Raw genomic sequence first — 27,699 nt, 5'->3', positions numbered from 1 at the left:
TGCCATGGACTGTCGTTCGCTCCCTTACTGGAGATATGGGCATCATGCAGGTGGGGGCATTATGCGCGAGAAAGTAGGTAGGTCGTCGCTAGCCGTCCCTTCCATCCTTTCGCGCTGATAGTATAAATCTGAAGGCAGGTACGATGGGCTCCGGCATCGGATCCCTGTCGCTCCCCCGTTGGCCATCAGGCGCTCCTTCTCTGTCCAAAGTGGGAAGGCACGACCACCGACTTCCCTCACTATGAAATGAGCTAGAGCAAACCTAGGTTAGACGCTAGGCTGTAGAACTAGGTAGCTTTCTTCTCCTAGCCAATCTAGCATGGTTCTTGATATCTCTTGTAACAGTTTCTATATCACACAGCTCATTCCTTCCGGCTTTTCTCATTCCAGAACTTCAACCCGGCCTTCTGCCGCAGAATACCGTACATGGAACTACTGTCCAAGCACTCGCCAGCATACTCCCGAGCAGCTACCATATTGTCGGTGGCAACCTTTAAACCGGGGAGCTCCACGTTTTTCTCCTTCGCAATGGCGAACGCATGGTTTGCGTCCTTGATGGCTAGGGAGACGCCGAACCCAGGACGCGAGCCCGGTGGTGGTGCGTATGCGCCGGCTGTTAGGCTGCTCGGAGTCAGTAATACGTAGGTTTAGCCGTTTTAAGGTTGCATACCGTTTTGAATAGCCACCGGCAACGGGACCGAAAGCGTCACCGATGAGTTCCTCCATGGCACCTGTTCCGAGACCAGTCTGCTCAGCGAAGACTTGGGCTTCTCCAACAGCTTCCATCAAATTGATAGTGACAATGTTGCTGAGCAATTCACGTTGGTTAAGAAGTAGTACGACTGTATAAAGGTGACAGAGTACTCACCCCGCAATCTTCAAGAGCGAAGACTTGGTCGCATCCTCCCCACACTCAATAACTTTCCTGCCCATAACATCCTGGATCAGGGGCTTAACAGTATCTGAAGCTCGTTTCGGACCCGCAATTGCGAAAACTAGCTTCCCGTCAACGGCAATTGGATTTCCGCCGAAGACAGGAGCGGCGAGGAAATCGGCTTGCTTCTCCTTTAGCTTTGCGACAGTGAGACCTACTGTCTGGGGGTGAACTGTGGAGCAGTCGACAAAGATCTTGTCCTTGAGGGACTGATTTGAATCTGTGACGCTGGAGATGAGGCTTTGTAGGACAGCGTCGTTGGAGACCTTGATTTATTAGATTATGTTCGTGGGTAAAAGGTAAAGGAGGGTTAGCATACCATGGTGAAGACGATGCTGCATTGTGCTACGAGCTTTGAGAAGTCCGTCTCAGGAGTGGCTCCTAAAGCTTTGAGAGGATCACCACGAGATAGAGTCCGGTTGGAGTAGAGAAGAGCGTTTAGAGGACTCTTCGTTGCCAGGTGCTTTTGGAGGTTGGTGGCCATTGCAAGGCCCATTGAGCCGAGGCCATACTGTTCAATGAATGTCAATATAGGTATTGATTGATTGGGCCTGATCTTCTGAGACTAACCCAGCCAATTCTACTCATCCTGGGATAGTTTAGATCGGGGCCGCTGGTTCCAATTGACTTTTTGTGTACGTGAAAGAGATACAATGTTGTTGGAGTAGGTTGTTGGCTGCTCAAGGTATCGATCGACCTATCGATAAGGCGCCAGTCTCCGTCAAGAGCCAGGAAAGCAACTCTGGGTCACCGGCACCTAAACTACGGCCTGTGTCTACGGGCTTCAGGATGATAAGGAACCATTATCAGCTAGATCGCTTGGTATGCGAAATTGGAAATGGTAGCTGGGCAGTGTCTTGCTCTCTAGTGCCTCAGGCATTAAGGCATCAATCATCGTCAGTCAGCAACCAAAGCGACCTGCGGCACCGCCTACTAGAACTCCTGCTCGCTTCCCCTCACAATCAGCAGCTTTCCCCACGGCCGGACCTCTGATGCATGATCTCGTTTGCTTTTCTTCCTGGAATTAAATAATTTCTCCCACTCTTACTCTCACAAGTGCCCATCATGGCTGACATGCCCATTGGTAAGCTCTGTTCCCTGTTCCTGCTGCCATGTATGCCTGTCCCAAGGTAGCATCACTAACCACCACTCAGTGCTGGACGGAGGGACGGGTTTCCTCAAGGTCGGGTATGCTGCGCAGGTATGTATACAGGGCTCTTGCTTTCTGTCAGGCTCACGCAAAACCATGTATTGACTTAATTCGCTGCTACAGAACTTCCCAGAGCACCAGTTCCCTTCGATAGTGGGGCGACCTATCTTGCGAACGGAGGAGCAGGCTGGCGACATTGTCGTCAAGGATATTATGTGCGGAGATGAAGCTGCCGCCGCCAGATCAATGCTTCAAATCAGCTACCCTGTACGTCAACTCTCCGTCCGTTCATGCGCCGTACGCATGGTCGCGAGTCCGACACCCCGGTTCCCCGGATTCCCAGCGGAGGCTTATGCTAATACGATCTGGGGCTGGTTCCCCTGGTACTATGTTTAGATGGAAAATGGTATTGTCAAGAAATGGGACGATATGCAACACCTATGGAACTACACCTTTTACGAGAAGATGAAAATCGACCCTACGGGCCGCAAGATCCTCCTCACCGAACCCCCCCAGAACCCGCTCAGGAACCGCGAAAAGATGGCTGAGGTCATGTTGGAGCAGTATAACTTTGGAGGAGTATACGTCGCGATTCAAGCTGTTCTTGCGCTCTACGCTCAAGGTGAGTGCCGCCCAACTCGGACCTATGACCTCATTTCTTATTGTGTCTAGGTCTCAGCAGCGGAGTTGTTGTGGACTCCGGTGACGGTGTCACTCACATCATTCCTGTTTACGAATCCACCGTTCTGAACCACCATATCCGCCGATTGGATGTCGCTGGTCGAGATGTCACTCGGAACCTCATTGCCCTTCTACTCCGCCGCGGTTATGCGCTAAATCGTACAGCCGATTTCGAGACCGTGCGCCAGATCAAGGAGAAGCTCTGCTATGTTTCTTGCGACCTAGAGCTAGACCGAAAACTTTCTGAAGACACAACCGTACTCGTCGAGTCCTACACCCTCCCCGACGGCCGCGTCATCCGTGTTGGCAGCGAGCGTTTTGAAGCCCCCGAATGTCTCTTCCAGCCGCACTTGGTGGATGTCGATCAGCCCGGTGTGGCGGAACTGCTCTTCAACACTATCCAAGGCACTGATGTCGATGTGCGCTCCAGTTTATACAAGGCTATCGTGCTCAGTGGAGGAAGCAGCATGTACCCCGGTCTTCCCACACGACTTGAGAAGGAATTGAAGCAATTGTGGTTGACACGGGTCCTTAAGAACGACCCGGAGAGGTTGAGCGTACGTTTCATCCTGTTACTCCGGTATCTTATTCAATTAGCGCTATACTAACAAATTGCTATAGAAATTCAAGGTCCGCATCGAAGACCCTCCCCGACGGAGACACATGGTCTTCCTCGGAGGTGCTGTGCTCGCAAACCTGGTACGCATATTCCTTGCCTCCACTCAACTACAACACAAACTTACCTTGTACAACAGATCGCGGATAAGGAAGACATGTGGGTCTCCAAGCAAGAATGGGAGGAACAAGGCGCCCGCGCCCTCGCCAAGCTCGGTCCAAGGTAGAAAATGAGCCCTCAGATACTCATCCAAACTTCAAGTTATCACCCTTCAAGTTATCACCCTCGCAAGCGCTCCTCTTTTGTGTTTTCACCCACTCCGTCTTCTGTGTATTCGAAATGAAAACTTCCTCGATCCTCAACCAAACGCCACCATTCCGTTCTTGTCGATATACATATAGCATTTCTGTGATCGCGCCCTCAGATCTATCCGAGCTGAGTTGCGTAGTTACCTACCATAGAGAAGTGGATTAGGCAGCAATGATTCATCTATATATTCTAACGGAAGGTCAGAGGCCTTTTTTTGCTCTGTGTGGTACTCCTGTTTTCTGGGGTTTCAACATTATCAACATACAGTTTGTACCCAGAGACAAGTAGTCTATGGTAAATATACCTGCAAACACCGAACGGAACCAGCCCTAATAAGCACATATCCAAACTCCCGAAACGATATACAACAGTGGCACCGGGTATGCTTGTAGATGATTACCTCAAATCAATATATATAACCGTGTCCGTAAGAACAGAATAAACAAGTGTATATGCAAAGAATTGAAAGTCGAGTCCAGTGTAGATCAAGCGCCAAGTAGTCTATTCGTCACTATCGGACTCAACATCGTCTTGTTCGATGTTCTTTTTGCGTTCCTCGTTTGCCTCGCGGTACGTACTCCAGCTTAGAAGAAAGAATGCTACGATGATCAAAATGCCGCCAATGATGGATGCCATGGACAGGGGTTGGCCAGTTCGGAACCAGTCAACAACAGCGACGAGAAAAATGGTGAGCAAGGCAGCCACGGACGAGAGAACAGGCGAGGTGAGTGAGATAAGGACAAGGAAGGAACCGGAGAAGGCTGTTGCAAGGGCAGAAAAGTCGCATGGTCAGCTTTTAGTTGTTCTCCTAGGGCTATTACGAGATGGGAAGCAAGGGGCGCTCGATGTCTGGACGGCTCTTCCAAGTTTACGGGCAATTGCTGCTACCGAATGTCCGGGCGAGCGTCATAGGTAGGAAGGGAAAACTCACTAGCATTGGCAAGAACTGAAATCATAAGCATCCAAGCAGCCTCTCCCGTCGGCCACCGAAATGTCTCCCAGCCGAGAATATGGAGTATGGGCAGCGGGATCCAAAGAACAAGTAGGGTGAAGGAGCCGATGAGACTTCCAAATGTGTTGGCAAAAATCATACTGCGGCCGGCGCTTGTGCCGTCCGGGGGACAGGCGAATCTTTTGTACAGAACCTCATATAGACCGTACAAGACACTGCCAATAAAGATAATAATATTTCCCAGCAGTCTCGGCTGTCCTTCATTTTTCGGCTTTCCATTCGCATCCTTTCCGTTGTCCTGGTCCCCATAGGCGACAATCAAAACTCCTATGATTGCTATTCCAACTGAAAACACTTTGTCAAACCGTAGTTTATCTTTAAGAAGCGGAATAGAGAACGCGTAGGCGAAGAAAGCAGAGCAGTTGTAGATCGCCGTCAAATCACTCGGGGTTGTCATATTGACCGCAACGTACCACGAGCCGCCAGCTACCGTGAGCGCAGTTGTCACAAATGCCGTTGTTTTGAGTAGGTATGGTATTGGTGACCGCTGAGTATCATGCGAGAGGTGTCGGTCCTGCAATTCAACCATCTGACCGGTAGTCCAAATCAGGTAGACATGGCGGCGCCAGAATGCTTCCCAAGAGAGTTTTCGTTTCTGGATTCGCAATATCAAAAGCTGCACCGGCCAAAGGAGGGACCAGGAACCGTGGGTAAGATACCTAAGCATCCAGATGTCAGTATCCTTTCATGCGACCAACGTGACTTTCCAAAGGCTTACAGCATGCAGTATGGTTTGTCCCAACCCAAATCATGCTGAATGTAAACGGCAGTCTCCGTCTGAACAACGAAGCTCGCTAAGCTCAGTAGCAGAAAGCCGGAGGCGATCCAATATTTTTGACGGGTCTGCTGTTCCGCGAGTGTGTCTGGACTTTTACTTCGCATCGTGGACCGCCGCGAGTGGTGAAGCATAGGCCTGCCTTCTGCATCACCATACCCTAAGCCACCGGCAGACGTTCGCCCCGGCTCCTCGTCTTCGAGCAGTGGTTGATGGGAGCGGCCATCTAATGGGCCATGCATGCTAGTGCGTGGTACGGACATTTCGTCATGCGGATGATGGAAACGAAGAGGCAATGTCGAATCTCCCCCTTGATGGTCATCAAACGACTTTTCGCTTCTCAAAGCCACGGTCTATATGTTATTTTCGTATGTCGACCGAGATTATAACGGGTATAAACGAGCGGAATGCGTCAAGATCTCTTTCTGTGCTGAGGAATGTCACATTAGATAGTCGGGAAGTTGCGGAAGGAAAGGACTCTCAGGTCAACAGAGAGCCAGAAGTAAAGACAGGTTATGTGGCATAGATCTCCATTGAATCAGCAGGTATTGTCACACTGCAGATGAGCTCTTTTGAGAGAGTGCGTGTGCAACGGGTGCAAGAAAGGACAGCGCAGCAATGAAGTTCTGGGGAAGAGATGATGGAGACAGCAGGTGCCACTCAGACAGTCAGTCCGCCGCTGCCGCTGTGCCTGGTGACGCTCAATTGCCGGATCCGGCTTAGTCTCTTGGTTCGGGCTTAGCGGCAATCTGGATCGGCGCCCCTTTCACGTGTTTTCAAGGTTCCACCATGGCCGCCTCCCCTTGCAGCAAGAACAAGTCTCGACCAGATGAACAAACGTTGGTACGGCCGAAGGATTTCCAGCTTGTTAGCTTGTGCGGTCTCCACGTCTCTGCAATGTAGAACGTCAGGTGGCTCAGGTCAGGGTGTATATCCGGAGCCAGTAGGTAGAAGCGAGAGGGATAAGCCAGTTAGAGGTTTGAGGAGCCAACCCCTGAAAGTTGGGCGAAGTTAGGAGTCATGATTCAATATATATACTACTATATATGTCCAAAAATATGATGTGATATCGTCATGTTCTATATATGGCGCTACATCGCTCCGGTTTTAGCAGAATCTAGTGCTTCTACTATCTATGCCTTCGGCTTGGGCTTAAACAAGGCCTCTTGGGTGTCGTATGTATATTTCAGGTCCAAGTGCCAGTAATTCGGAGTGGTTGGCTTCGTGATCAACCAGGCCTTGTCCAGAGCCTGAACTACTTCCTCGGGAAGTGGTCCCTTTTGAACGTCTTTGATGTTGCTTTCTAGCTGGGAAAAACTGCTCACACCAATGATAATGCCGTCCCGACCATTCTCAATATCCAGAGCAGAGTGGTGATGGAGCCAACGGAATGCGGTTTCAGGTAGCGTCAACCCATGTTTCTGAACAACAGGCTCGATAATAGCTAGAGCATCGAATGTGGCGTCACGGAAATATCGTTTCCGGTACATGCTGCCGCTGGCGGCAGTATCGCTGTATCGGCCCTCAGCCGGAACGTCCTTTGTCTTGTATTTGCCGGAGAATATTCCACCTGCAAGAGGATTGTAGACGACAATCTCAATACCATAGCGCTTGCACGCAGGAATCAGCTCGGTTTCAATAGAGCGTGCTATGATCCCGTGGTTAGCACGACGCAGAGTGTGAAAGACACGAGGCTTCAACGGGACACCCGGGATAGACTCACTGATAGCGTTGTACATAGCCTGGTAAATCGTTGGTCGTACCCATCCCCTCTCATTACAGATTGTCACTATCTCAGCAACCTCGAAGGCAGTGTAATTACTTAGTCCCAATTGCACGAACTTGCCCTCCTTATGTAGCTCATTGACGGCTTCCAAGGTCTCCGCAAAAGGAATGGACCGGTCAGGCGCATGAAGGTAGAAGATATCAACCTGATCTGATCCTAGCTCCTTGAGAGAGAGTTCAAGGTTCTGGCGGATGACATCGGCCTTGTGGTCACCGGGGTTTTTGGGATACCATTTCGTTGCCAAAGTTAATCCTCGTTCCTTCCATCTAGCTTGCGCAGTGAAGGCCTCTTGCGCTCCGCCAACGTAGACTCGCGCGGTATCGATCTCATTGAAACCTTGTTGCTGGAAGTAATCCAAACTCTTGTTGAAGTCATCCAGGGACGTAATGCGAGCACCCTTCGACTCGTCTGGTCCAAAGGTCATCAGACCAAGGATCGTCCTTGGGACGGGACTCTGGGCAATGAGAGGCATATTGACTAGGATAGCTTTCTCAAAATGATGCGGGGTACCTCAAGCTGCTTCGTTAGCATACCGCGTCGCAGGGGTACGGCTCAAGCTCTCACCTATGAGATAAAGCAAGTAAATTCAAACGTCGGGCGCCTTCTAAGAGAAGAAAGAAGGATCTGAGTAGAACCTCGTTTCGAAGGAGGAGATGACTCGATTATCAAGCATCAAGGTACCCCACATCTGATCGCGTCATTTCCACCCGCGTAGAGCTGGTGCGCATGCTCTGTGTCATTCTGCTAAACCAAAGCTTTCAAGACGACCTGGAGTTGCTAGATACCAGGGGACTGTGATATATTGTGTGGTTGCTTCGCTCATGCATAGTTCGGTCTTCTGCATGTATGCGGACCTAAGTGTTGGGAAATGGGGAATCCGCAACCCTGTACACTTCACACCTCCATCACGCTTTTGACCCCGCCGCAAACTTGACTCATGGCCAGCGGCAACACGCAAAATAATATCTTTCAACATTCACCATGGCGTCACTGACAGGCCCGCGATTCTCAATCCTGGTGATCAATCCAAATACCTCTACGCATATGACGGGCGCCCTCGCTCCTGTCTTGGAGAACCTCGGCTATACAGACGTCCACTTCGACTACTTCACAGCTCCTCAATCCGAAACAGTCACACTACCCGATGGCCGAGTCGTTCATGGAATACCCAGCATAAATTCCGGAGAAGATTCAGTGTTATCAGCTTTACACTGCAGACAATTCGTGGAACCGCTAATTGCAAAATATGATGCATTCCTCGTCGCATGCTATTCAGCCCACCCACTCGTCGGGATGCTCAGAGAAGCAATCGATAAGTTGGAGGATACAACTCTGTTGGAACTCGGGCCGAGTGCAAACATCAAGTCGAAATATGTCACCGGGATCTTCGAAGGAAGCATCTTAGCTTCCTTGTCGCTGGTTAGCTCTTTCCAACTCACATGGGACGGAGGCTTTGGCAAATCGCAAGCAAAAGATGCTTTCGGCATTGTCACTACTGGTAGTAGTTGGAAGGTCGAGCTCAGCAATGCGGTCTCAGACATGCTTATCAACTCGGGTGATCACAAAGGCTCATCTAGTCGGTTCGCTGGTGTTGAAACAACAGGACTCACAGCTGTTGAACTGCATACCACTCCACCTGAAGAAGTACGACGAAGGATTATCGAAGCCACTGAGAGGCTCATCAAAGCTACTCCGCGCCCGGTTAGTGCAATTTGCCTGGGATGTGCTGGTATGGCGGGGATGGAGGAAGCGGTGCGAGAGGGTTGCATCAAAGCGTACGGTCGTAAACAAGGCAGTCGCGTCAAGATAGTCGACGGCGTCGTTGCTGGAGCTGGGATGCTTGTGACCGCATGTAAAGCTGGTTTCTAAGCTAGCTTGTCGCTGCATGATACCGAGCTGGTGCAGTCATTGCCGGTATACAAATCCTGGGGAGTTGCTGGGTGCAGCAATATTAACAATGTCGGTCTACCACACAGCCTGGATGGATTATCGAATTGAGCGTGTAGAGTCATTCTTTTGCAGGAGTTTGAGTTGACACGGTGGGCTGGCCTTTCATATGTAGCTGAAATGAAGGTCAGGTCGTGTACAATTAAACACCTTAAAATGAAAAATCTAATAGGCTCTCTCAGAAACATCAGAGCCTCAATATACCCAGCACAACAACTGTGTCACGGCATATACCTAGTAGGTACCTTAGGTAGTGTTCAGCTTATGAGGTTGGTAGGTAGTGGTGCGTCACTTCATACCTATGCGGCCTAAGGCCCCACCGACATCAAACTTACAACGAACGCGCTACGCGTTGAGTATCACCTCGACTTCTCCGCAAGCAAAAACATGCCTAGGTATGTCACATTGACTATTCACTAATCTTATCACCGAGCTGGGAACATTTGAGCTGACAACAAATTTCATATAGGGAGATTATCACAATACAAGCCGGCCAGTGCGGCAACAATGGTACGAAATCCGCGACCTAGACCGACTTCCCGAGTTCCCTCTGTCCCCGCCGGAAATTGAGGCCGCGCTATAATTTTTTGTGATATTATACTGATGAAAGCTTCTCTGCAGTCGGCAGTCAGTTTTGGCAACAGCTATGCCTTGAACATGGGATAAGTCAAGACGGAAATCTGGAGGAGTTCGCGACGGAAGGCGGCGATCGCAAGGATGTCTTCTTCTATCAGGTACCCAGACAACTCTACAAACCTGAACTAGCGGACTCATGACCGAATACTGACACAATTCTTAATAGAGTGACGATACCCGATATATCCCCCGAGCGATCTTACTCGACCTAGAACCAAGAGTAGGACCACTTCCGCGGCGGAGTCTCACGGGCGATAGACTAAATCGTTCTTAATAGGTCCTCAATGGCATACAAACCGGCCCCTATAAAAACATTTACAACCCAGAGAACTTCTTTATTGGACAGCAGGGCATTGGTGCGGGAAACAATTGGGGTGCTGGTTATGCCGCTGGTGATGTCGTGCAAGAGGAGGTTTTCGATATGATCGATCGAGAAGCGGATGGGAGTGACTCTCTAGAGGTGAGAAAGCTGAAGCGATATGAAAGCTATGATCCGACTCGCAAGGGACGGAGTTGACACCGTGACAGGGTTTCATGTTTCTACATTCAATCGCAGGAGGCACTGGATCCGGGTTGGGGAGTTACATATTGGAGCGCATGAACGACAGATTCCCGAAGAAGTTGATTCAGACATACTCCGTGTTTCCCGATACCCAGGCTGCGGATGTCGTCGTCAATCCTTACAACAGTCTTCTCGCCATGCGACGACTAACGCAGAATGCCGACTCTGTTGTAAGACCCGCGTGATGTTTAGGATTGCTACATTCGCTGAATATCGCAGGTTGTTTTGGACAACGGAGCACTTTCCAGGATTGTCGCAGACAGACTTCACGTGCAAGAGCCATCTTTTCAACAAACAAACCAACTTGTAGGTCGTCTCACGGGGCGGATACAATAACGCTCTAACTGACATCGTTTAGGTGTCTACCGTCATGTCAGCTTCTACCACAACCCTCCGATACCCTGGCTACATGCACAATGACCTCGTCGGAATCATCGCCTCCCTCATCCCCACGCCACGCAGCCATTTCCTACTTACCTCATACACACCGTTCACGGGCGATAATATCGACCAGGCGAAGACCGTCCGAAAGACCACAGTTCTGGATGTTATGCGCCGGTTGTTACAGCCCAAGAACCGGATGGTTTCGATCAACCCCAGCAAATCCAGCTGCTACATCAGTATTCTCAACATCATCCAGGGTGAAGCAGATCCGACAGACGTGCACAAGTCGTTACTTCGTATTCGTGAACGACGTCTGGCATCGTTTATCCCCTGGGGCCCTGCAAGCATTCAGGTGGCGCTAACGAAGAAGTCTCCATACATTCAAAACACACACCGAGTCAGCGGCTTGATGTTGGCGAACCACACATCTGTTGCCACATTATTTAAACGAATCATTCAGCAGTACGACCGTCTACGCAAACGAAATGCATTCTTAGAGCAGTACAAGAAAGAGGCACCATTCTCAGACGGTCTGGATGAATTCGATGAAGCGCGGGCGGTTGTCATGGACCTCGTCGGGGAGTATGAAGCGGCTGAGAGAGAAGATTACCTGGACCCAGATGCAGGAAAGGAGAAGGAGATGGCAGTTTAGCGGCCATAAATTCAGCTGGCAAGGTTTTCTTTTTCTATGTTTTACGACCCTGAGAATGACCTGGTGTATTCTGAGAAGGAAAAGGCGTTCTCATTTGCTTTCTGACATGATTGATTGTTTTTATTTGAATCTCAATATTTGGCGCGGATACACCGTCTGAGGAATGGATGCAACTGCAAAAACCATGCATCCGGAACCTACTTTGCTGCAGATGCACATTATTCATGACCATGCCATCCTAGTCCGCCACCATGCTAAGGACAAGCACTCAGGAGCTTATCAAGGCCAGCGTGCGTGAACAGAGAAGCAGTGCTACTACTAAATCTGTCAGGAGTCGCAGGAGTGGATGCAGGCTGGAAGAATTGTTGCTTCCCCGCTCTACTCCGCACGGCTGCAGACATGAGTGGATCAAAGAAGTTGTGGATGCAGTGTAAATTCTGAAGAAATTCAACCTTCTCCAACCGTCTCTTCAAAGTTCATTGTCTCCAACCCTGAAATTGCCTCTCTGTGTCGGTGCTGCAGGTTCCCACTGCCCTTTGGATCTGTGGTTCCGATTAGTTGGTTTAGCTTTTGCCTATCCTTCCACGGTTCCTTTGTAAGTTTGCCCTTTTTTTTTAACTCTGCTATGGGGAATAATGGCTTTTTGTTGAGACGCCGATGATTGGAGCTGATTGCCGAAATACCTCATGAACGGCATGGATTGTAACTTCCGAGGAGACTCAAGACCATGAGCTGCTATACAAGAAATAAATAGAATACGCGGACAAAACACGTAGACCGCTGTGAATTGGCACGGATGAAGTGTCAAGCGGCCGTGCCCAAAATGAGGGGGATGCGCTCTTATCAAGGGATACACTGGTCACTGACTTACTCCTTGAATTTTGAGGTCCGTCCCAACATCTTCAAATTCCATTGCTGGGAAACTGGATCCGGTTAGACAGACGACATTAGCTTGCAGCCAGCACAGACAACAGACTTACCGATCTGCATCCTGTGCGTTGCAGCGTTGGGCTGGTGGTGTACGACCCAGGCTGACTTCCGGAATGCCTGTGTACAACTCGTTTAAAAGGTACCAGTGCAGCTTGAATCAACGTCTGACAAGATGAGTCTCGAGTGTGTTCTGTGCCTTTCCTCAATGCCACCCTCGTATTCATTTGCCTGGCCGAGCATCTGAACTCAAGGAGAAAACTCCGCAAGAGAGATCTACAAAAACCCATGTGACTCTCGCAGTCAGAAGGATTAAGATTTATTGACCTACGACCAAGTCACCTGTTCCTATGCGATGCGATAATATGGGAGCTGGATTATGGCCCAAGAGTGCAGGGGGGTAATTTAGACCAGAAGCACAGACATTGGCTTGGCAGTGACCTGAGTACCTGGATTGCTGGGAATCTTTCTTGCATGCATCAGTCAGGTTGCGAATGTTGCAAATCTGCAACTGCAACTCTGCACCTCTGCGAATTTGGCATCTTTGGGTTCTTGTGATAGCCTCACTTGCGCCATTGTTCAGTCAGAAGTCGTGGTAGGCATGACGCCATATGGATGACCGGAGACTGAGGTACGTGGCTAGTACCTAGCACCCAGGACACTTGGGAGGAGGAGGTCTGTTGAGAACATGCAGTCGTCAGCTGGCGCCATAGGAAAAAAGTTAGCCAAGTACAGGCGGACCGGAGCAGAAAGTCGGTCGTGCCTTAATAATGATGAATGCGCCGTCCAATTCAACCTTACGTTGCCTCAAAGACCTCAACTAAGGAGAATGCGGAAGGTAAAGGAGCACCGAAATCTGGAACGAATGATTAATAAAGCAGGACAACGAATATTTGAAGCCAAACTCCGTTGAAGCGACAGCCGAATGCTGGTCCTGGAAGCTTCCAGTGAGACTGACTGACTGACTGACCTCTGACCAGCGCTCCACCTCGCCTCATACTACAATGGATGGCAGACGCAGTAACTATTAAAATAAGGGATCCATAATTATCTGTAAGTAGCAACTCCCAACTGCGGCGATCGCTTTGACTCAGCCGGTCATCCATGAGGCGATTCCCGTATAAATTGACTTTGCGCTGCCTTTCGCCTCTACGCCCACCCCTTCTCATCTTCTCTACCACTCTTCCTACCCTCCCGATCTCCGGTTTGCTGCCCGGTTCCAGAAGTTCTGCCTCTTCTGCCTCCTATATAACCCGCGGCCCATCCTCCGTATACTCTTTCAACTTCCAGCTCATAACCACCTACCGCCGGCTTCTTATCTACCCTCCTTATCTCCTTCGCCTCCTCCCCCTACACAACTCAACTCCCTTGTGACCGTTCCGCTGCCTGTTACCACGTCATCTTCACCTTACTCAACATTCCAACCTCAAACACCGCTCCTCCTCCATCATCTTCATTCTCCCCGATCAACTCTCTAGACTCTCCATAAATACTCTACATCGCCCCGAAACCCAACCTCATCTTCTTTCTCCAAGGGTTCTCCGCACGGCATTCCGACTTCGGCTGCTCCCTCCTTATCCGCTCCCGTTCTCCAACTCCGTCTCGCCACCAGCACCGAATTAACCACCCAACATGGCTCCCCGCAAGCCTCGCTGCAACTTCAAGGAGTGCAAGGAAGCCGCCCAGCGAATTGTTGGCGACTGCAGCTTCTGCAGTGGTCACTTCTGCTCCAAACATCGCATGCTAGAGGCACACTCATGCACCGGCCTGGAGGACTGCAAGAAGGAATCTCACGCCCGGAATGCCGATAAGCTGAACAGCGAGCGGACCCAGGTCATCAAGGGGATCTAAATTCGGTCACTTTGCTTCCTTTCTCGTATGATACCACTGAGCAGCGATTCGGTTTCCAACCAGTCGAACACGGGTATCGGCGGTCACCGCTACATCCTTTCCTATGTTTTGGGTTTATTTGTCGTTGTTGAGCATCTCAGTTTTGGGTTGGGGCATCTATCTTCTACTACTCTTCCTCATTTTTCGCATCATATGCGCGGCGTTGGACCTGGCGTCCATTTTTGATTCTTCCTTGCATGGGTTTTCGACGGCGATAGTCCCACCGACTTCTCGTCGGCGGCTACTCGTTACAAAGCCCGTTTTATTCTTGGGGGTAAAGCCTTGGTCTCTTTCTGGACTTTCTCATATTGTCCATTGGACTGTCACATAGCCAAGCGGGTATAGGTATATACGCTGCATATTCTTGACCTATCATTCTGTTTAACCTTCCAAAACAACGTAGACGTGATCGTAGCGTGGCTGTAGATATAGCCAGTAGCAATCCAGCGCGAACCAGTAAGCGCGCATAACGTAACAAGCACCATCCTAGTTCGCCGGCCCTCCAAGAGCCCGGGGAACTTGTCTTCACTCCGCAAATGGGTACGTACAGGACAAAGCCTCTACCTCCCGAGCCAGAACGGTTGTGCTGTGCGTCGGCAACAAAGTACAATAGCATCCCTGATTCCATCTCCAATCCTTAACCGGGGCCAATCTTTGGCCTATGTACTGTTAGCACCATGCTATCTCATACAAAAGTGATAGTAGGAGTGGATAGAAACATACATATCGTGATGCTCACTCAGCCGACTCAGGTACTTATTCAGCTCCTCCACCCGCTCCTTGTGAGTCTTCACACCTTCGCGCTTTAACCGCTCTTGTACCTATGCGCCGCATCAGCATCATTCATAATGGATATGTGAGTCGCCAGTTGCGGAAATATGGCAATTGCAAAGGAGCCTAGGGGTGAACGTGTCTGACGTGGGTAAAAAGCAAATCGGGGTAGACGAAAGAAAGAAACAATGACAGGACGAGAGCAAAAGTACATCAACGTCCCGAGAGAAACCCCAAGCAGGAAAAGCAACGAGCGAACAGAGAGAAAAAAGAAAAGAACGAAGGCGCTAAAACGAAAAATGGGAGACGCAACATACCCTTTTCCTCCTCATCTCCTCGTGCCTCCTCTCGGCCTGTGTCTTTGCTGGCTGCTGGGAGTCAGACTGAGACTGCGACTGCGGTATCCCGGAAGCATCTTCCTCGCCGGGTGCTAAAGCCCTAGCCCCAGATGACGATCCCTCCCTCGAGATCGATCGATCTCGATTCGTAGAATCGGCGACATCTCTCTCCTTCAAGTTGTCGTTCTCAGCATCCCCACTGCTGGGAGGTGCAGTGGCGGTCGAGCTCTTCTTGGTCTTCTTTTTCTTTACTCGGCCGTCGCTGACTTTTGAGCCCTTAAGTTTGAGCTTGCCGCCGCCACCGGATGAGTATGCATCCATGGTGACGGATGTAGCAGTGATGCTGGTGAAAGTTATGCTGGGTTCGCCAACCGGGGTTGGTGATGTATGGACGGTCTTTCGTTGCCGAGACCAGAAGGACGAAATGGCTCTGGTGGCGTGCTGCTTTTAAAAAGTCATGTGACTTCGAAGTATATGGCTGGGAAGAACTTCACTTTCAGGTCTACTACCTAATCATTCCACATAATATTATTATTTTGAACATTGAAATTTACTCTGTAGTGAGTCTCGGCAGTATGGTGATGAGATCTGGCTCGCTATCTTAGTCTGTTATTGTGGAGATAGAATGTTTGATGTATACAAGGAATTTTATATAATTGTCAAACTCTAGTACAAATAACCTCTAGTCTCGCTCTAACGCTTCTTAGTGTAGATAAAACACAGACGCATTGTCTATCAGACAGAGCCTAATACGCGCGAAAGGGCCACACAAAGGCCGTACACAGGCATACGATTCCGCCAATCGACTCGACTCATTCACCCACCGAGAACAAAGGTATTAATCACTATACAAAGACATGCAACACAGCATCATATTCCAAAGCACTTCCTAGCCATGGGAAAAGGTATAAATAATGCTAATCCGCCATAAGATACATTCCTTCTCATCAGCGACTCACAACAGCGCAGAGCAGCATAGTACACCGTACCGCATCGCTCCCATCTACTCAGATCCAGGACCAAAGCTAAGTCACCATTCTACCTAACAAACATACCAAAATGTCTGAACACGGTAGCACCACCTCTTTCTACAACCTTCCTCAAGGCCCAAGCCCGGACTGGGTGCGATTTAAGCCCGCACCCCACGAGTGTGCCTCCTGCACCCTCTGCACAACCGGGCTTGACTGTCCCGCTGTGGCGCATCCATTCAATAACGAAGGTGAAACCGGTCTACGCTGCTACAGATGCTCAGCATGCAGTCACCACGGGTTTAAAAGTGACTACCCTGATATCCCACAGGCGTACAAGTCAGTCCCAGATCGGTTTTTCTCGACCGAATACGTTTGGTTTGTGCACGTGCCTATTGATGACAGATTTAATGCCTACAACTCGCAGATCCTAAAGCTTCGAGTTGCTCTTGCTGAGATGGATAAGGCCAAGGCGACCATCTATGCTGCTGAGGAGAGGGACAATGTTCCCTTGGGGGCTGGGCTGGTGTTTGAGGTTTGGATGAAGAAGTCTACCGGCCCGAAGACCATATTGGATGAAGCTCGGGAGATGATCAAAGGCAGGCTAAGAGCCGCAATTAGGTTGTTCACTTTTGAGGAGGCTATGGGATTGTCGAACGCTTGAGAGTTGGATGAGTGGGTCTTTTGTGCTTGGTTTCTTTTGTTTAGGTTTGGGATTTGGAGTACATTGATAGAGGTTGAAATTTGGGTGAGGCATACAAGCCGGTATCAGTCAATCATTCGCTTGCATTTATCATGATATATAATCCCTGTAGTTCAATTTGGTTCTAACGCCGTGTAATTTCTTATATCGTTATAACTAATCGAAAGGTATTGGTCGTAGGCCAGAGCCCCCACCCATTCGTTTCCGCATCTCAGCCCCAGCGGCGACTGTACTAGGCACCTTGATTCCGCAGCAGTCACCAAACCAGTCTGCATGTTGACTGTGGTCATGCGCATGGCCGTTACCGTGCTCATGGCTATGCTCGTCATCTTCTTCTCCATCCTCGAGTTCACCCATGCCTGGCTCAGCGGGCAGCAGACTACCGAATAGAAAGTGCTGCATGATAGGCAGTTTTCCAAGCACTTCCTTGACAAACATTTTCTTCATCCCGCTCTCAATCTTGGTCCAGTTCTTCGCGCCGGAAATATCATCCAGCATAGGACTATGCCACCGAAGACCCTTGACCGTTTTCACGCTATCCACCCATCGTACCTGGTCAAGGTATAGATATTGATCCCCCTCCTCGTCAAGGATTGCTGTGTTATGGATAGCTAACGGTGTGATATATGGATGTCCAAGGAGCTGCGCCGCGCCGAACAAGAACGGCAGAAAATGGTAGTCGTCCAGACCCCAAACACCATGTGAGCCGGCAGGCTCAAGGTAGTATGTTGATTGCACATCGCGCATAAGCCGCATATATCGAACGTAGACCTGGAAAATGACCGCCTCAAAGTCCGGCTTTGAAAACAATCCGACCTGTCGCAGACAGAGTAGCCACATCATGAAGTTCAGCTCATGCCCCGAGCCATAGTCAATTCTGTCTCGTGATCCTAGCGAGTGTACCAAATATGTAGATATCTCGTCGATAGCGGAGGGGTTCTGGATTCCGAGGACGTCACGGTGCCATAAGGTGCTCTGTGCGGCGACGTCGTCAAACAAGTCGCGGAAGGCAGGATTACCAAAGCGAGAGCCACCTTGGTCGATGGAGGGGTTCTTGTCGACAAGAGTGCGAATGTTGTCGACTATCGAGAGAATTTTGGAGATGTGAGGTGAGATGTCGGTTTCTGCGGCCGGGGCTTTGCGACCCCGCACTGAGTCGGAGAGGCCAAAGATAAAGGCAAGGACGAGAGAGTATGTAGGTGATGAGAGGAATGTTTCGTGATCTTTTCTGGAGAGGATGCGGCGGACGGGACGCGAGTATTCGTGGGAGGATAGCTCCGGCGATGGTGGGAGTGGGGGGGTAATGGGAGTAGGGTCTCTGGAGGATTGGGATCTTGACTTCGCCGCTCGAAGCTTCGCTAGCTTTTGCGAGAGGTCAACTTTGGGTTTCGAGGATGTTTTCAAGTCTGAGGCCATGACGAGAGCTAATTGATGGTGTGAGGTGTAGAAAGCTGAGGTTCAGACGGAGGCGGAAAGCTCCTGGTGATGGATGTCCCGGGGGCGGGGGACCATGGTGGATACCGAATGCGGTTAGTGTATATAGATTCCAGCTTGCTGCTTGAGAAGTTGAGACCTGTTTCGAGCCTGTGTAACTGCTTTTTCATTGTTATGCAACATTACCTTAAAAGTTAGGTAGTCTATTTTCTCCTGATAGAACTATATCTATGCGTCGCTAAGGATGACACCGAGGTATAGTCTGATCAGCATAGCACTGACTTTGTCATTTTTGCTGGTCCTTCAGGGCTCCTCTCTCTTTGACCGAGGCTGCTATTCCCATCCCAGTTTCAGTACCCAGTCTCTCAAAGCCCTCTATAACACCCTGTCGGTCACCATGCCCCATTTCCTGGCTCATCTTGAACTTTCCCTGCAGGCGGTCTATGCTGATCTCAATTCCAATAATGTTCTTTTTCAGAAGGTCAACATAGTTGACAGGCGCATCCGACACCTTCCACGGCGAGGAGTATCCCATAATCGACGTTTCTGACTGGTTTGACAGCTCCTCAATCTGCTTCTGCAAGTAGGCCGAGGTCTCTTCGGATTTGGAGTCACAGTAGACCTTAATCTTGCCATAAGCCTGCGCGGCGGAATAGTTCCAAGTAGGGACAACCTTGCCAGATTCAGGCTTGGTCTCGGTGTAGAACTTTGGCGTCACATAATGGTGGTGAGGCCCGTTGAAAAGTATTAGAACCTCTTCCGATAATTCTAGGCTTGCATTTCCTTGCTCTTGTTGCGCCGCCAGGGCTTCCATCAGCGCTTTGGCTTGGGGATTCTGCTTTGCCATATGAGCACGTAACACGCCGTTTGAGAGAGTGCCATCTGCCGTCTCAGGAACGTCCAGTATGAAAGGGATATGGCTAGATTGTATAAATGGGTAAAGGGGCGATTTTATAGCAGTTGTAAGGATTCCCAGAGGATTGTCGCGAATGAGCTGGTGTAGGACGGCAATCTGTGCCTCTGCGTGGACTGCTCGGAGATACATGATGATAAGAAGTTGAGAACTCGAAGATCTGGGTCCCAGAATACTGCATTTAAGCTCTTTATAAACAGTCGGAGGGAGTCATAGTTAATTGGCTGTGATATGACTCTACCAAATCAATTACTTTCAATTGGCTGATGGTTCCGAGAGCCACCTGCGTCCCCGCCGGGCCTCTTCGCCGAACTTCCTCTTGGGGACTCGGAAATTCACCAAAGGTTGCACTCAACCAGTGCCCCATGGGCACGCCTTGAAAGCCATCGGATTTCACAGCCACATGGTTACGTACTCCGTATTGTGCTTTCGATTTTTATGGTTTGCAGATTGACCAACTAGTGGAAGTCCACAAAAGCTTCCGTTGAAGTTGGTGAGCTGATTTCCTTGAAGCGAACAAGCGTGTGATAACAAGGTCACGTGGTTTCTTTGTTCTATTGTGTGGACGAGTCAACCAACATTCTAGACTCCTAAACCCCCCTGCTCTCGAGGGGCTTGTCAAGTTACTTGACCGGTAGGAGTGCAGATGCACGGCCTGCAACACCTATCGTTTCCTCGATTTTATATCCCACCGTGATCAGGGAAATTATGTCCAGCCAGAACACTTATCAGCAGGGCGGCTCCACTTCAAGCTCCCAGGTGGGGATTGAGAAGAGGAGAGCCGCTCCATACGGCCAGGCCTGTCTACACTGCTTCAAAACAAAGTCCAAATGTGTCCGCCAAAGCAGTCTTGATAGCTGCGAAAGATGCATTCGGCTCAAGAAGCTATGCAGCCCAGCCGACTCTCTTCGCAAGCGATCTGCCCAGAAACCTTCAAATACAACCGCGACGATCGCGAATCTCCAGGCTCAGATTGAGGATCTCAAAAGAAGGGTACCATATGCCAGCGAATCTGCTTCACATGCTGCTCTGCCTGACCTGGTTAAAAGGTCAACAGGAGAGTATGAGTTTAACAAAGCCAAATCGGAAGAAAAGGACGACCACTTGGATAGCACACCTACATCGACCACGTCTGATTGGGAGTTATCTCCAGCCCAAGAGCAACAGCGCCTCAGAACCTTTCGAACGAAAATGCTAAAATTCTTCCCCTTTATGCATCTTCCTGAAGGCTTGTCTGCGGAACAGCTCCAGGATGATAAAGGGTTCCTGTTCCGCGCAATTATGACTGTCACTTCGCCATCCACCCAGGAAAAGCGCGCCCGTGCAAAGGAGCTGAAAAGAGAGTTGGCACTCAAGAGCGTGATAGACACCAAGACGGACCTGGACCTGCTGCTAGGTATCCTAACATATGTGGCATGGGGCTATGATCATTTCATTTTCAGTCTACAAAGTCCCTCACGCTTCACCCAGCTGGCAATCTCAATGGCTTACGATCTTCGTCTGAACACAACCAAATCAAATCTGCTTCCGGATGATGCACTAGATCCTAATCAACAGGCGCCTGATCAGGTCCTAGAGTCGATAGAGAGCAAAAGGGCTGTCTTGGGATGTTTCATGCTGAGCTCGCAGTGCGTCCTGAGTTCTGATCTTATTTTCGGTCATGCTAATCCAAGCTCTAATCTTCTTAGAGTCGCGTATCATTACGGCCAGATGGAACCCATGCGCTGGACGCCTCAGCTGGAAGAGCACCTCAGTGCCATTAGTAGGAGCCCATATTGCCCTACGGACGAGATGTTTGCTTGGCAGATTCGCCTGCAACTCCTTGTTCAACAAGCGAAGGAGCAGCGAAACCAGCGGGAGTTAGACCACTACTTGGCGACAAATTCAGCGACTGCTGGTACCAAAGACCCTCTTTTACACAAGTGGTATTTTGAAACTCTACAAGGCAAGCTAAAAGAGCTGATAGCCTCCATACCGCCACACCTTAACAACGATGGTAAGATCTCTCAGCCTAAGACCTCTCTGATTGAGAAAAAAAAGTCTCTAACAGGAAGTCAAACAGTGGCTTTGCTCACACAGATTCATTTTACCTTGTTGAATATATGCGAGAGCATTCACCCAGTCAATCCAGACATCAAACCGCCAAATCCTTCACTCAATATCACAACCGCTCTTGATCAGCGTGATATCCAGTTTCACTCTCTTCAGGCTATAAGGGCATTTTTTGAGGACGCCAATAGGTTCTCCGCAGAAGACTACACTGGATTTTCTATAATGACATGGGCTCAACGATTGCTCAATGTCAAAGTACTCGGCAGCCTTTCGCTGAACCCACTCTATCGCGACGAAGTCCGCCGTACCGTTGATATAGCCCACGAGTTGCACTGCGGATCAGAAAAACTCAAGCAAGCCTCGCGCATATTAGGCGAAACCAAGCCTGAAGACGTGTTTAGTAAGCTATTCTTTGCTGTGAGCAGGGCCCGCGAACTCGTCATACTCAAGTTAGATTCCCCACCACAGTTCCAGCAACATATGAATACTGCAGAGCACGACGTTAGCTTAATGGGTGGACAGTCTTTTGGTTTCAGTGGTAGTGATTCTGGGGTGGAAATCAGCCCACCCAACCTCGACTTCTTTATCATGCAGCAGGTTGGCCTGGAACAATATCTTTTTCCTGGCATGCAAGATGGCACACAGGGTATTTATGGGGACCCTAATGCATATCAGCTGTATAATCCGTGTTGACCTACTACGCTTGTGTATATAGCTACTTATGGCCGACTATCATTACACTCTATTTAACCGCGGGCCAACTTATTTTACCGCCAACACAATAGTGAATATTTTGCTATAGCAGAACTCGGATTGGAAATGAGCGGCATTTTCTGGGTTCGAGACCGGCCACATGCCTGTAGCCACGGAAGACTCCGGCCTCAGAAGGCCCTGATATCTTCTAGAAGACACCACTGAGTATCCAGCCAACCTTCAGCGCTTCCGCGCATCTAAAGAATTACGAAAGACGTGATCGAGGACTAAGATGTGACTGTCATAGGGCGCGGCTTCACATTAGACTTCCAAATCGGGAAGTTAAGAGGAGTGGGGCCGCGGCAGAAATTCGATGTAGGTTCCATGGATCCGTCAAAGGTTGCCTCATAGACCGCATATAAAATCAATGTAGAGGTCGAGGATATGCGATTCGAGGTATCAGAACTTTTCAGTCCAATACCACCTCGCAAATGGCTCCTTCAGAAAATCTGCACCCCTCCACGCAGGCTCTACACGCCGATGACTTCTTGAACTTGGTGGCGGATGTTGCTCCCCCAATTCATTTGTCTACGACATTCAGATTCCCAAAGGAGCCGGAGAACTTAATCCCTTCAGAGGATCCAGTCGTGCGTATCCCCTATTCTGCATGAAGCACCACGCTAAAGATCTACAAGGATGATTTTGATGGAACGAACTACGTCTACTCGCGCGAATTCGCCCCAAATGCCACACGATTCGAGGCCGTCCTTTCGTCTCTTCTCAAGGGCTATGCCGTAAGCTACTCAACAGGACTCGCTGCATTACACGCTGCATTAGTTCTCCTGAACCCTAAGCGAGTCTCAGTCGGAGAGGGTTACCACGGCAGCCACGAGGTAATTGCGGTTGTATCCCGGCTTTCAGGGCTAGAGAAACTCCCACTGGACTGTCCCGACGACAGTCTGGGTGAAGGAGATGTGATCATTCTCGAGACCCCAGTTAACCCCCTCGGCACTGCATTCAGCATCAAGGCGTATGCTGAGAAAGCCCACGCTCGGGGTGCATTCCTGATTGTCGATAGCACATTTGCCCCTCCATCACTCCAGGATCCGTTTCTGTGGGGTGCAGATTTTGTCATGCACTCCGGGTCCAAGTACTTCGGTGGTCACAGCGACCTGCTATGCGGCGTGCTGGTGACCAAGAGGAAGGACTGGCAGAAGAAGCTCTTTGAGGACCGATTGGCGCTCGGTAACGTTATGGGTAACATGGAGAGTTGGCTCGGTCTTCGCAGTCTGCGGACACTGGATATTCGAGTACAGCGCGCTAGTGAGAGTTCAGGGAAATTGGTCGCGTGGTTGCACAAGGCTCAAACTGCCCCTTCGCCGGAGGCGAACAGCGAAGAGCAACTTGTACAAATGGTTCTCAAACACATCCACCACGCCAGTCTTCAAAATGAGCCTTGGTTACGTGAGCAAATGCCCAATGGCTTCGGACCGGTTTTCTCAATTGTGTTGCAGAGTGAGGACTTTGCTAGAGTGCTACCGAGTAAGCTGGGTTTGTTCCAGCATGCGACCAGTCTGGGTGGTGCTGAATCTTTGATTGAGTGGCGTGCGCTGTCAGATTCTCGAGTTGATAGGAAGCTACTGAGGCTAAGCGTTGGATTGGAGAATTGGGAGGACTTGAAGAATGACTTGATGCGTGGGTTCAAGTCACTTGTTGAGGGGAGGTGAGATTAAAGTGTAATTAATTTCACCTGTTCAAAGTGACCGCTTCTTGAGGTTTTAAGTTAAGAGTTTGTCATATAGTTACTAACCAGCTCATGGTTGCTTTTGCTTGTCTTCTACTATCGCCAAGTATTGTGAGGGACGTAATTCAAAATGATGATATGCAGGGTGATGAAAATTGGATATAAACGTGAATCGCCATTATCAAAGTAGGGCTTTCGACTGGCCATAACAAAACAAAAAGAAAGGGAATCTGCCCAAGTCTTCGAGAAAAGAATGGATGAGTGATGTTGACCGCCCCTGGGGGTAGGCAGAATGAGGCGATCACGCCGCGGAGCTAAGCTTAAGACAGTTGGTCACAAGCAGATGGCTAGGGTCGCGCGTGATGGGCGCTGCACCTTGAAGGAGCTTGCACTGCTTTGGTACTGAGCACTGGAGCAGTGAGAGCAGCAGCCGAGGACGGCCTTTATACGGCCTTTTCGTCTCGTTCCTCGAGTTCTGCGCGTGCCCTCCACTCATCGACCTTTGTCCTTACAAGCACACCAAGAATGAATCCATATCAAAGATCATAGCATCGATCGAAGCTAATTCTCCACCACAAAAGCTGGGGTATCTCGTCAGCTACCCACACTTCCTACAGATTTTTGCGCCTCAGCGGTGGAAACCCCTGTGATTCCGCGAGCACGCCATCATGGACCAGTCTGATCTCAGTCCGCAACACACAAGCCGCACAAGCGTGGTCGGTGCTCCTGCTCCTACGCATCGATCATCACCCCTCCGAACGCCTTTCCACGAACCAGCATTGTCCATCTCACCGCATCAGGCGATCATGCCATTGAGACAGGAACACCCGCAGCCTGCCAACGAAGTAACTCCGATTGTCAGCCACAACAGTTCGCAGCAGCGACGCTATAACTCGACGGAGAATGTTCCAAGAGTCTCGAGTGCGGGGCCTGTCAAAGCTGCACCAAGCCCGGGTTGCGCCAATGGAGATCAACATTATGAGTCGGATAATGGAGGGACCCGGGCGTCTTGGTACTCTCGGATCGCAGATAAATACGGTAGTCTCGAGCTGGAGAACAAGGGGAGCGTTGCCCGAGATCATCTCGCATTAGGTATGTGAGCTTCCGACTTGATCATCTATACTATAACCCCCAGAACTATCGAATATTGACGGTGATTCGCATAGAACGAACATTCCTCGCGTGGCTGCGGACTTCGTTGGCCTTTGCATCCATTGGAATCGCAGTGACCCAGCTCTTTCGTCTGAGTAATACATCTACACAGAACGCCCGTGGCTTAGAGTTTACACCGCAGGGTGTATCCTCGTTTCTGGCACCTACATACGATGCCGGAGCTCCCATTATGAGGATGACAGACACCTCCGAACGCCTTCGCAGTCTAGGCAAGCCACTAGGCACAACATTTATCGGCGTCGCCATTCTTATCCTCCTCGTCGGCTTCCATCGCTACTTCGAGAGCCAGTACTGGATAATCAGAGGCAAGTTTCCGGCTAGTCGCGGCAGTATTGCCCTGATTGCTTTTGTTGCTGGTGCTCTCATTATAGCAGCGCTAGCCGTCATCATTGCTATCTCCCCTGGCGCTATTGAAAGCTAAATCGGCGGGCCATGCGGCGTTGCCGCTTGGGCCTTTTGCAATTTGCCTATCTGTCATGCGTGCTCTGAGGCTAGATTAGCCTCTATTTTGAGGTCTATGACGACGTTATGAGTGTTTTGAGTTCGGAGTAGACAGGTGGAGTCGAGGTACGCCTTTTCCACGTTTTCTTGTTCTTTTCCCGTTTGGTTGCTTTTTCTGCGGCTATACCATTATTTCGGGTCTACTGGCGGTAGCGTGCTATTCTCGTCGCGTATTGGAGGCTAAACCTGGACAACAACATTGGAAGGCATTGATATAAGCCATTCGTAGCATAGGTATACATGGTAGCTGGACTCCTATCAGTGAATTTCCACATGATGATGCTGAACCAAGACGCTCCATACTCATACAGAAATCTTACATGAGCATTGCAGTAACCAAGCCAGCTGACTGCTCTCTGCGTCTTATGGTTGCCTCATTTGGTTTCACGTAAGCGAAGCGCATGCGATGCACGGCAACGACTGCAAATCAGACCGTCAGAGTCAGCCGCAGCCCCTAGTAGGGCTGAGCCGCTGAGAGCGCACTCAGCTGGTCACGGCTCAGTAGCAGAAGAATACCGTCAAATCGCCCACAACAACAAAAGATCGATCACTCGTCGCCTTAGGAACAGAGTCTCCGTCCGGCTGACACAACACATTCGTGGTTCAGTGTTACGTATCGTACAGAGCAATACAGCTCCATATTCAGCTACACATTTCGCAGCCACATTCGGCAACGCCGAACAAGGGGAGTTTTCAACCTTACAGTACTGACATCACGATCTGGAAGGGTCACTGCAGGTCAAGACTCAAATGGTCGATCCGGGACTATTGGGTGGAGAGATCTGAACCATTTTTTTTTCCAGGTAAAGACTTCTGGAACCTTGAGTCTGGAACAGGCTTCCGCGACGAACCATGGGTCTCAAGGTTCAGCCGGGGTCGAGAATTGTACCTACTCCGCAAACGAGCCGGAGTAGTAAGGAAGCAGATTCGAAGTGAAGAATTATGGATATATGACTGATCATAAGGGGCTAGTATTGTGGCCTGAGTAGTAATGGGGTATGGTCCCAGGTCAAGGGATGGCTCGCCTGTTAGGGAGCTGATATATCCTGTTGGCTATGGGACGGATCGTTACCCCTTGCAGGGGGCATTGGGCTAGGGTGTGCGGGTTTCAGGAGTTTTCGGCCGGTGGTGAGCTGGAAAGAGCAAAGTATGGTTCGAGAATAATAGGATAATGGGCTGAGGAGATGACAGTGAGAGTCGAGAGCGAGCGCTGTCATGCCCTTAGTCGAGTGTGCTCGAGAAGCAATCACGGAGCATGACCAAGTTTCCTTTGTCTGATCGCCGGGGAAACGTCAAAGTACCACAATGCCAGGTCACGACAAGGTATCACAGCATATCAAGCGGATTGATCAAGGGAAGCGATCGTGGCCAATGCAATGCTTCGGATGCAGAAAGTCGGGGCCGGTCAACTTTCAAGGGTGTTTGACAGTTTGTGCAGATTGTCAGGCTCGAAGAGGAAGTAGCCCCCCTCGGGATCATTTCGGTATCTCGGATACCCGCACGAAAAGTGGCACTAGGCCTTTACAGGGATTGGATACGGCGCCTATCTCGATAATCATGGGCAAGGGGGGTCAGCTGTCTCCTGTCAAAAAGGATTCTTCTCTTTGAGCCTCGCGAGTCGCAACTTGCAAGTGTATCTTGAATCTTGATAAGCCCGGGTCAACGCGAAAACTTTAATTAAGAATATCAATTGCGAACCGAGTTTGAGGCGAATCCTGCAAAGCCCCCCTCCCTCACACCGACGGCAAATGGCTGGGGATCCAAGACCGATTTGGAGGGTTGCGGTCGTAGTCGCCACCGCTAATAACGTTGAAACGCACGGATATGTCCTGCATGAAAAAGGAACCAATGGATATACAAAACTGACTCACGATCTAGCCAGGTTAAATTAGGCGCATTGGACAAAATGCAGTGCGAGGCTGGTGCCAACTGTCATGTTGTGGGACATCACGCCAAACTCGAAGTTCCCGAAGATAACGTTGCCCTTGAGGCCCTTGACTCGTCGGGAAAGACTTCCAATTTCAGTGCCGTCAACACCGGGCCTATCGTACTCCTTTGTATTGATTTGACGGATTATTGGAGCGATATGCTGTGAAAGTCTCAGGTCAAGCTCGACGACCTTGGAATGGTCTCCGCAGGAGCCTTCGG

At 50.0% G+C, this 27,699-nt stretch overlaps 11 protein-coding genes across 11 annotated transcripts; 6 read left to right on the top strand and 5 right to left on the bottom strand.

The window, feature by feature from the left end:
• Positions 1-224: 224 nt before the first annotated feature.
• On the bottom strand, positions 225-1,717 carry BJY04DRAFT_193855 (NAD(P)-dependent oxidoreductase). Its single transcript, XM_073711973.1, has 5 exons — positions 1,505-1,717; positions 1,254-1,445; positions 869-1,200; positions 671-808; positions 225-621 (listed from the first exon to the last, which is right to left on the bottom strand). Exons 1-5 carry the CDS (start codon positions 1,520-1,522, stop codon positions 363-365), a joined length of 939 nt encoding a protein of 312 aa, XP_073569206.1. The 5' UTR covers positions 1,523-1,717; the 3' UTR covers positions 225-362.
• Positions 1,718-1,999: 282 nt separating this feature from the next.
• On the top strand, positions 2,000-3,607 carry BJY04DRAFT_208722 (actin-related protein 2; the record flags this gene model as incomplete). The annotated part of the gene is made up of 7 exons (XM_073714027.1): positions 2,000-2,018; positions 2,089-2,135; positions 2,208-2,351; positions 2,481-2,706; positions 2,757-3,322; positions 3,387-3,464; positions 3,521-3,607. 7 exons carry the CDS (start codon positions 2,000-2,002, stop codon positions 3,605-3,607), a joined length of 1,167 nt encoding a protein of 388 aa, XP_073569205.1.
• A 416-nt stretch (positions 3,608-4,023) lies between these two features.
• BJY04DRAFT_95161 (DMT family transporter) lies at positions 4,024-5,865 on the bottom strand. Its single transcript, XM_073721359.1, has 3 exons — positions 5,421-5,865; positions 4,622-5,361; positions 4,024-4,451 (listed from the first exon to the last, which is right to left on the bottom strand). The coding sequence occupies exons 1-3, from the start codon at positions 5,738-5,740 to the stop codon at positions 4,192-4,194; spliced, it is 1,320 nt and encodes a 439-aa protein (XP_073569204.1). The 5' UTR covers positions 5,741-5,865; the 3' UTR covers positions 4,024-4,191.
• Positions 5,866-6,551: 686 nt separating this feature from the next.
• BJY04DRAFT_95141 (aldo/keto reductase family protein) lies at positions 6,552-8,123 on the bottom strand. The gene is made up of 3 exons (XM_073721358.1): positions 7,828-8,123; positions 7,201-7,779; positions 6,552-7,125 (listed from the first exon to the last, which is right to left on the bottom strand). Exons 2-3 carry the CDS (start codon positions 7,733-7,735, stop codon positions 6,611-6,613), a joined length of 1,050 nt encoding a protein of 349 aa, XP_073569203.1. The 5' UTR covers positions 7,736-7,779; positions 7,828-8,123; the 3' UTR covers positions 6,552-6,610.
• Positions 8,124-8,244: 121 nt separating this feature from the next.
• Positions 8,245-11,444, top strand: BJY04DRAFT_208719 (tubulin-domain-containing protein; the record flags this gene model as incomplete). Its single annotated transcript, XM_073714026.1, has 7 exons — positions 8,245-8,992; positions 9,832-9,944; positions 10,013-10,066; positions 10,124-10,306; positions 10,375-10,578; positions 10,628-10,714; positions 10,767-11,444. The coding sequence occupies 7 exons, from the start codon at positions 8,245-8,247 to the stop codon at positions 11,442-11,444; spliced, it is 2,067 nt and encodes a 688-aa protein (XP_073569202.1).
• A 3,193-nt stretch (positions 11,445-14,637) lies between these two features.
• On the bottom strand, positions 14,638-15,764 carry BJY04DRAFT_193835 (uncharacterized protein). The gene is made up of 3 exons (XM_073711972.1): positions 15,350-15,764; positions 14,985-15,082; positions 14,638-14,920 (listed from the first exon to the last, which is right to left on the bottom strand). Exons 1-3 carry the CDS (start codon positions 15,689-15,691, stop codon positions 14,899-14,901), a joined length of 462 nt encoding a protein of 153 aa, XP_073569201.1. The 5' UTR covers positions 15,692-15,764; the 3' UTR covers positions 14,638-14,898.
• A 532-nt stretch (positions 15,765-16,296) lies between these two features.
• Positions 16,297-17,112, top strand: BJY04DRAFT_193834 (uncharacterized protein). Its single transcript, XM_073711971.1, has one exon. It carries the CDS (start codon positions 16,430-16,432, stop codon positions 17,000-17,002), a length of 573 nt encoding a protein of 190 aa, XP_073569200.1. The 5' UTR covers positions 16,297-16,429; the 3' UTR covers positions 17,003-17,112.
• An 85-nt stretch (positions 17,113-17,197) lies between these two features.
• BJY04DRAFT_208718 (uncharacterized protein) lies at positions 17,198-19,520 on the bottom strand (the record flags this gene model as incomplete). The annotated part of the gene is made up of 2 exons (XM_073714025.1): positions 17,198-18,492; positions 18,833-19,520. 2 exons carry the CDS (start codon positions 19,518-19,520, stop codon positions 17,198-17,200), a joined length of 1,983 nt encoding a protein of 660 aa, XP_073569199.1.
• Positions 19,521-19,611: 91 nt separating this feature from the next.
• On the top strand, positions 19,612-22,379 carry BJY04DRAFT_193832 (Zn(II)2Cys6 transcription factor domain-containing protein). Its single transcript, XM_073711970.1, has 2 exons — positions 19,612-21,384; positions 21,451-22,379. The coding sequence occupies exons 1-2, from the start codon at positions 20,097-20,099 to the stop codon at positions 22,131-22,133; spliced, it is 1,971 nt and encodes a 656-aa protein (XP_073569198.1). The 5' UTR covers positions 19,612-20,096; the 3' UTR covers positions 22,134-22,379.
• An 87-nt stretch (positions 22,380-22,466) lies between these two features.
• Positions 22,467-24,085, top strand: BJY04DRAFT_193829 (putative transsulfuration enzyme family protein). The gene is made up of 2 exons (XM_073711969.1): positions 22,467-22,780; positions 22,829-24,085. Exons 1-2 carry the CDS (start codon positions 22,625-22,627, stop codon positions 23,858-23,860), a joined length of 1,188 nt encoding a protein of 395 aa, XP_073569197.1. The 5' UTR covers positions 22,467-22,624; the 3' UTR covers positions 23,861-24,085.
• Positions 24,086-24,683: 598 nt separating this feature from the next.
• Positions 24,684-25,471, top strand: BJY04DRAFT_220234 (uncharacterized protein; the record flags this gene model as incomplete). The annotated part of the gene is made up of 2 exons (XM_073716813.1): positions 24,684-24,969; positions 25,044-25,471. The coding sequence occupies 2 exons, from the start codon at positions 24,684-24,686 to the stop codon at positions 25,469-25,471; spliced, it is 714 nt and encodes a 237-aa protein (XP_073569196.1).
• Positions 25,472-27,699: the final 2,228 nt, after the last annotated feature.

The sequence above is a fragment of the Aspergillus karnatakaensis genome, assembly GCF_047715665.1.
Source record: "Aspergillus karnatakaensis strain CBS 102800 unplaced genomic scaffold BJY04scaffold_38, whole genome shotgun sequence".
NCBI lineage: Eukaryota > Fungi > Ascomycota > Eurotiomycetes > Eurotiales > Aspergillaceae > Aspergillus > Aspergillus karnatakaensis.
This window is presented reverse-complemented; position numbering and strand designations above follow the sequence as displayed.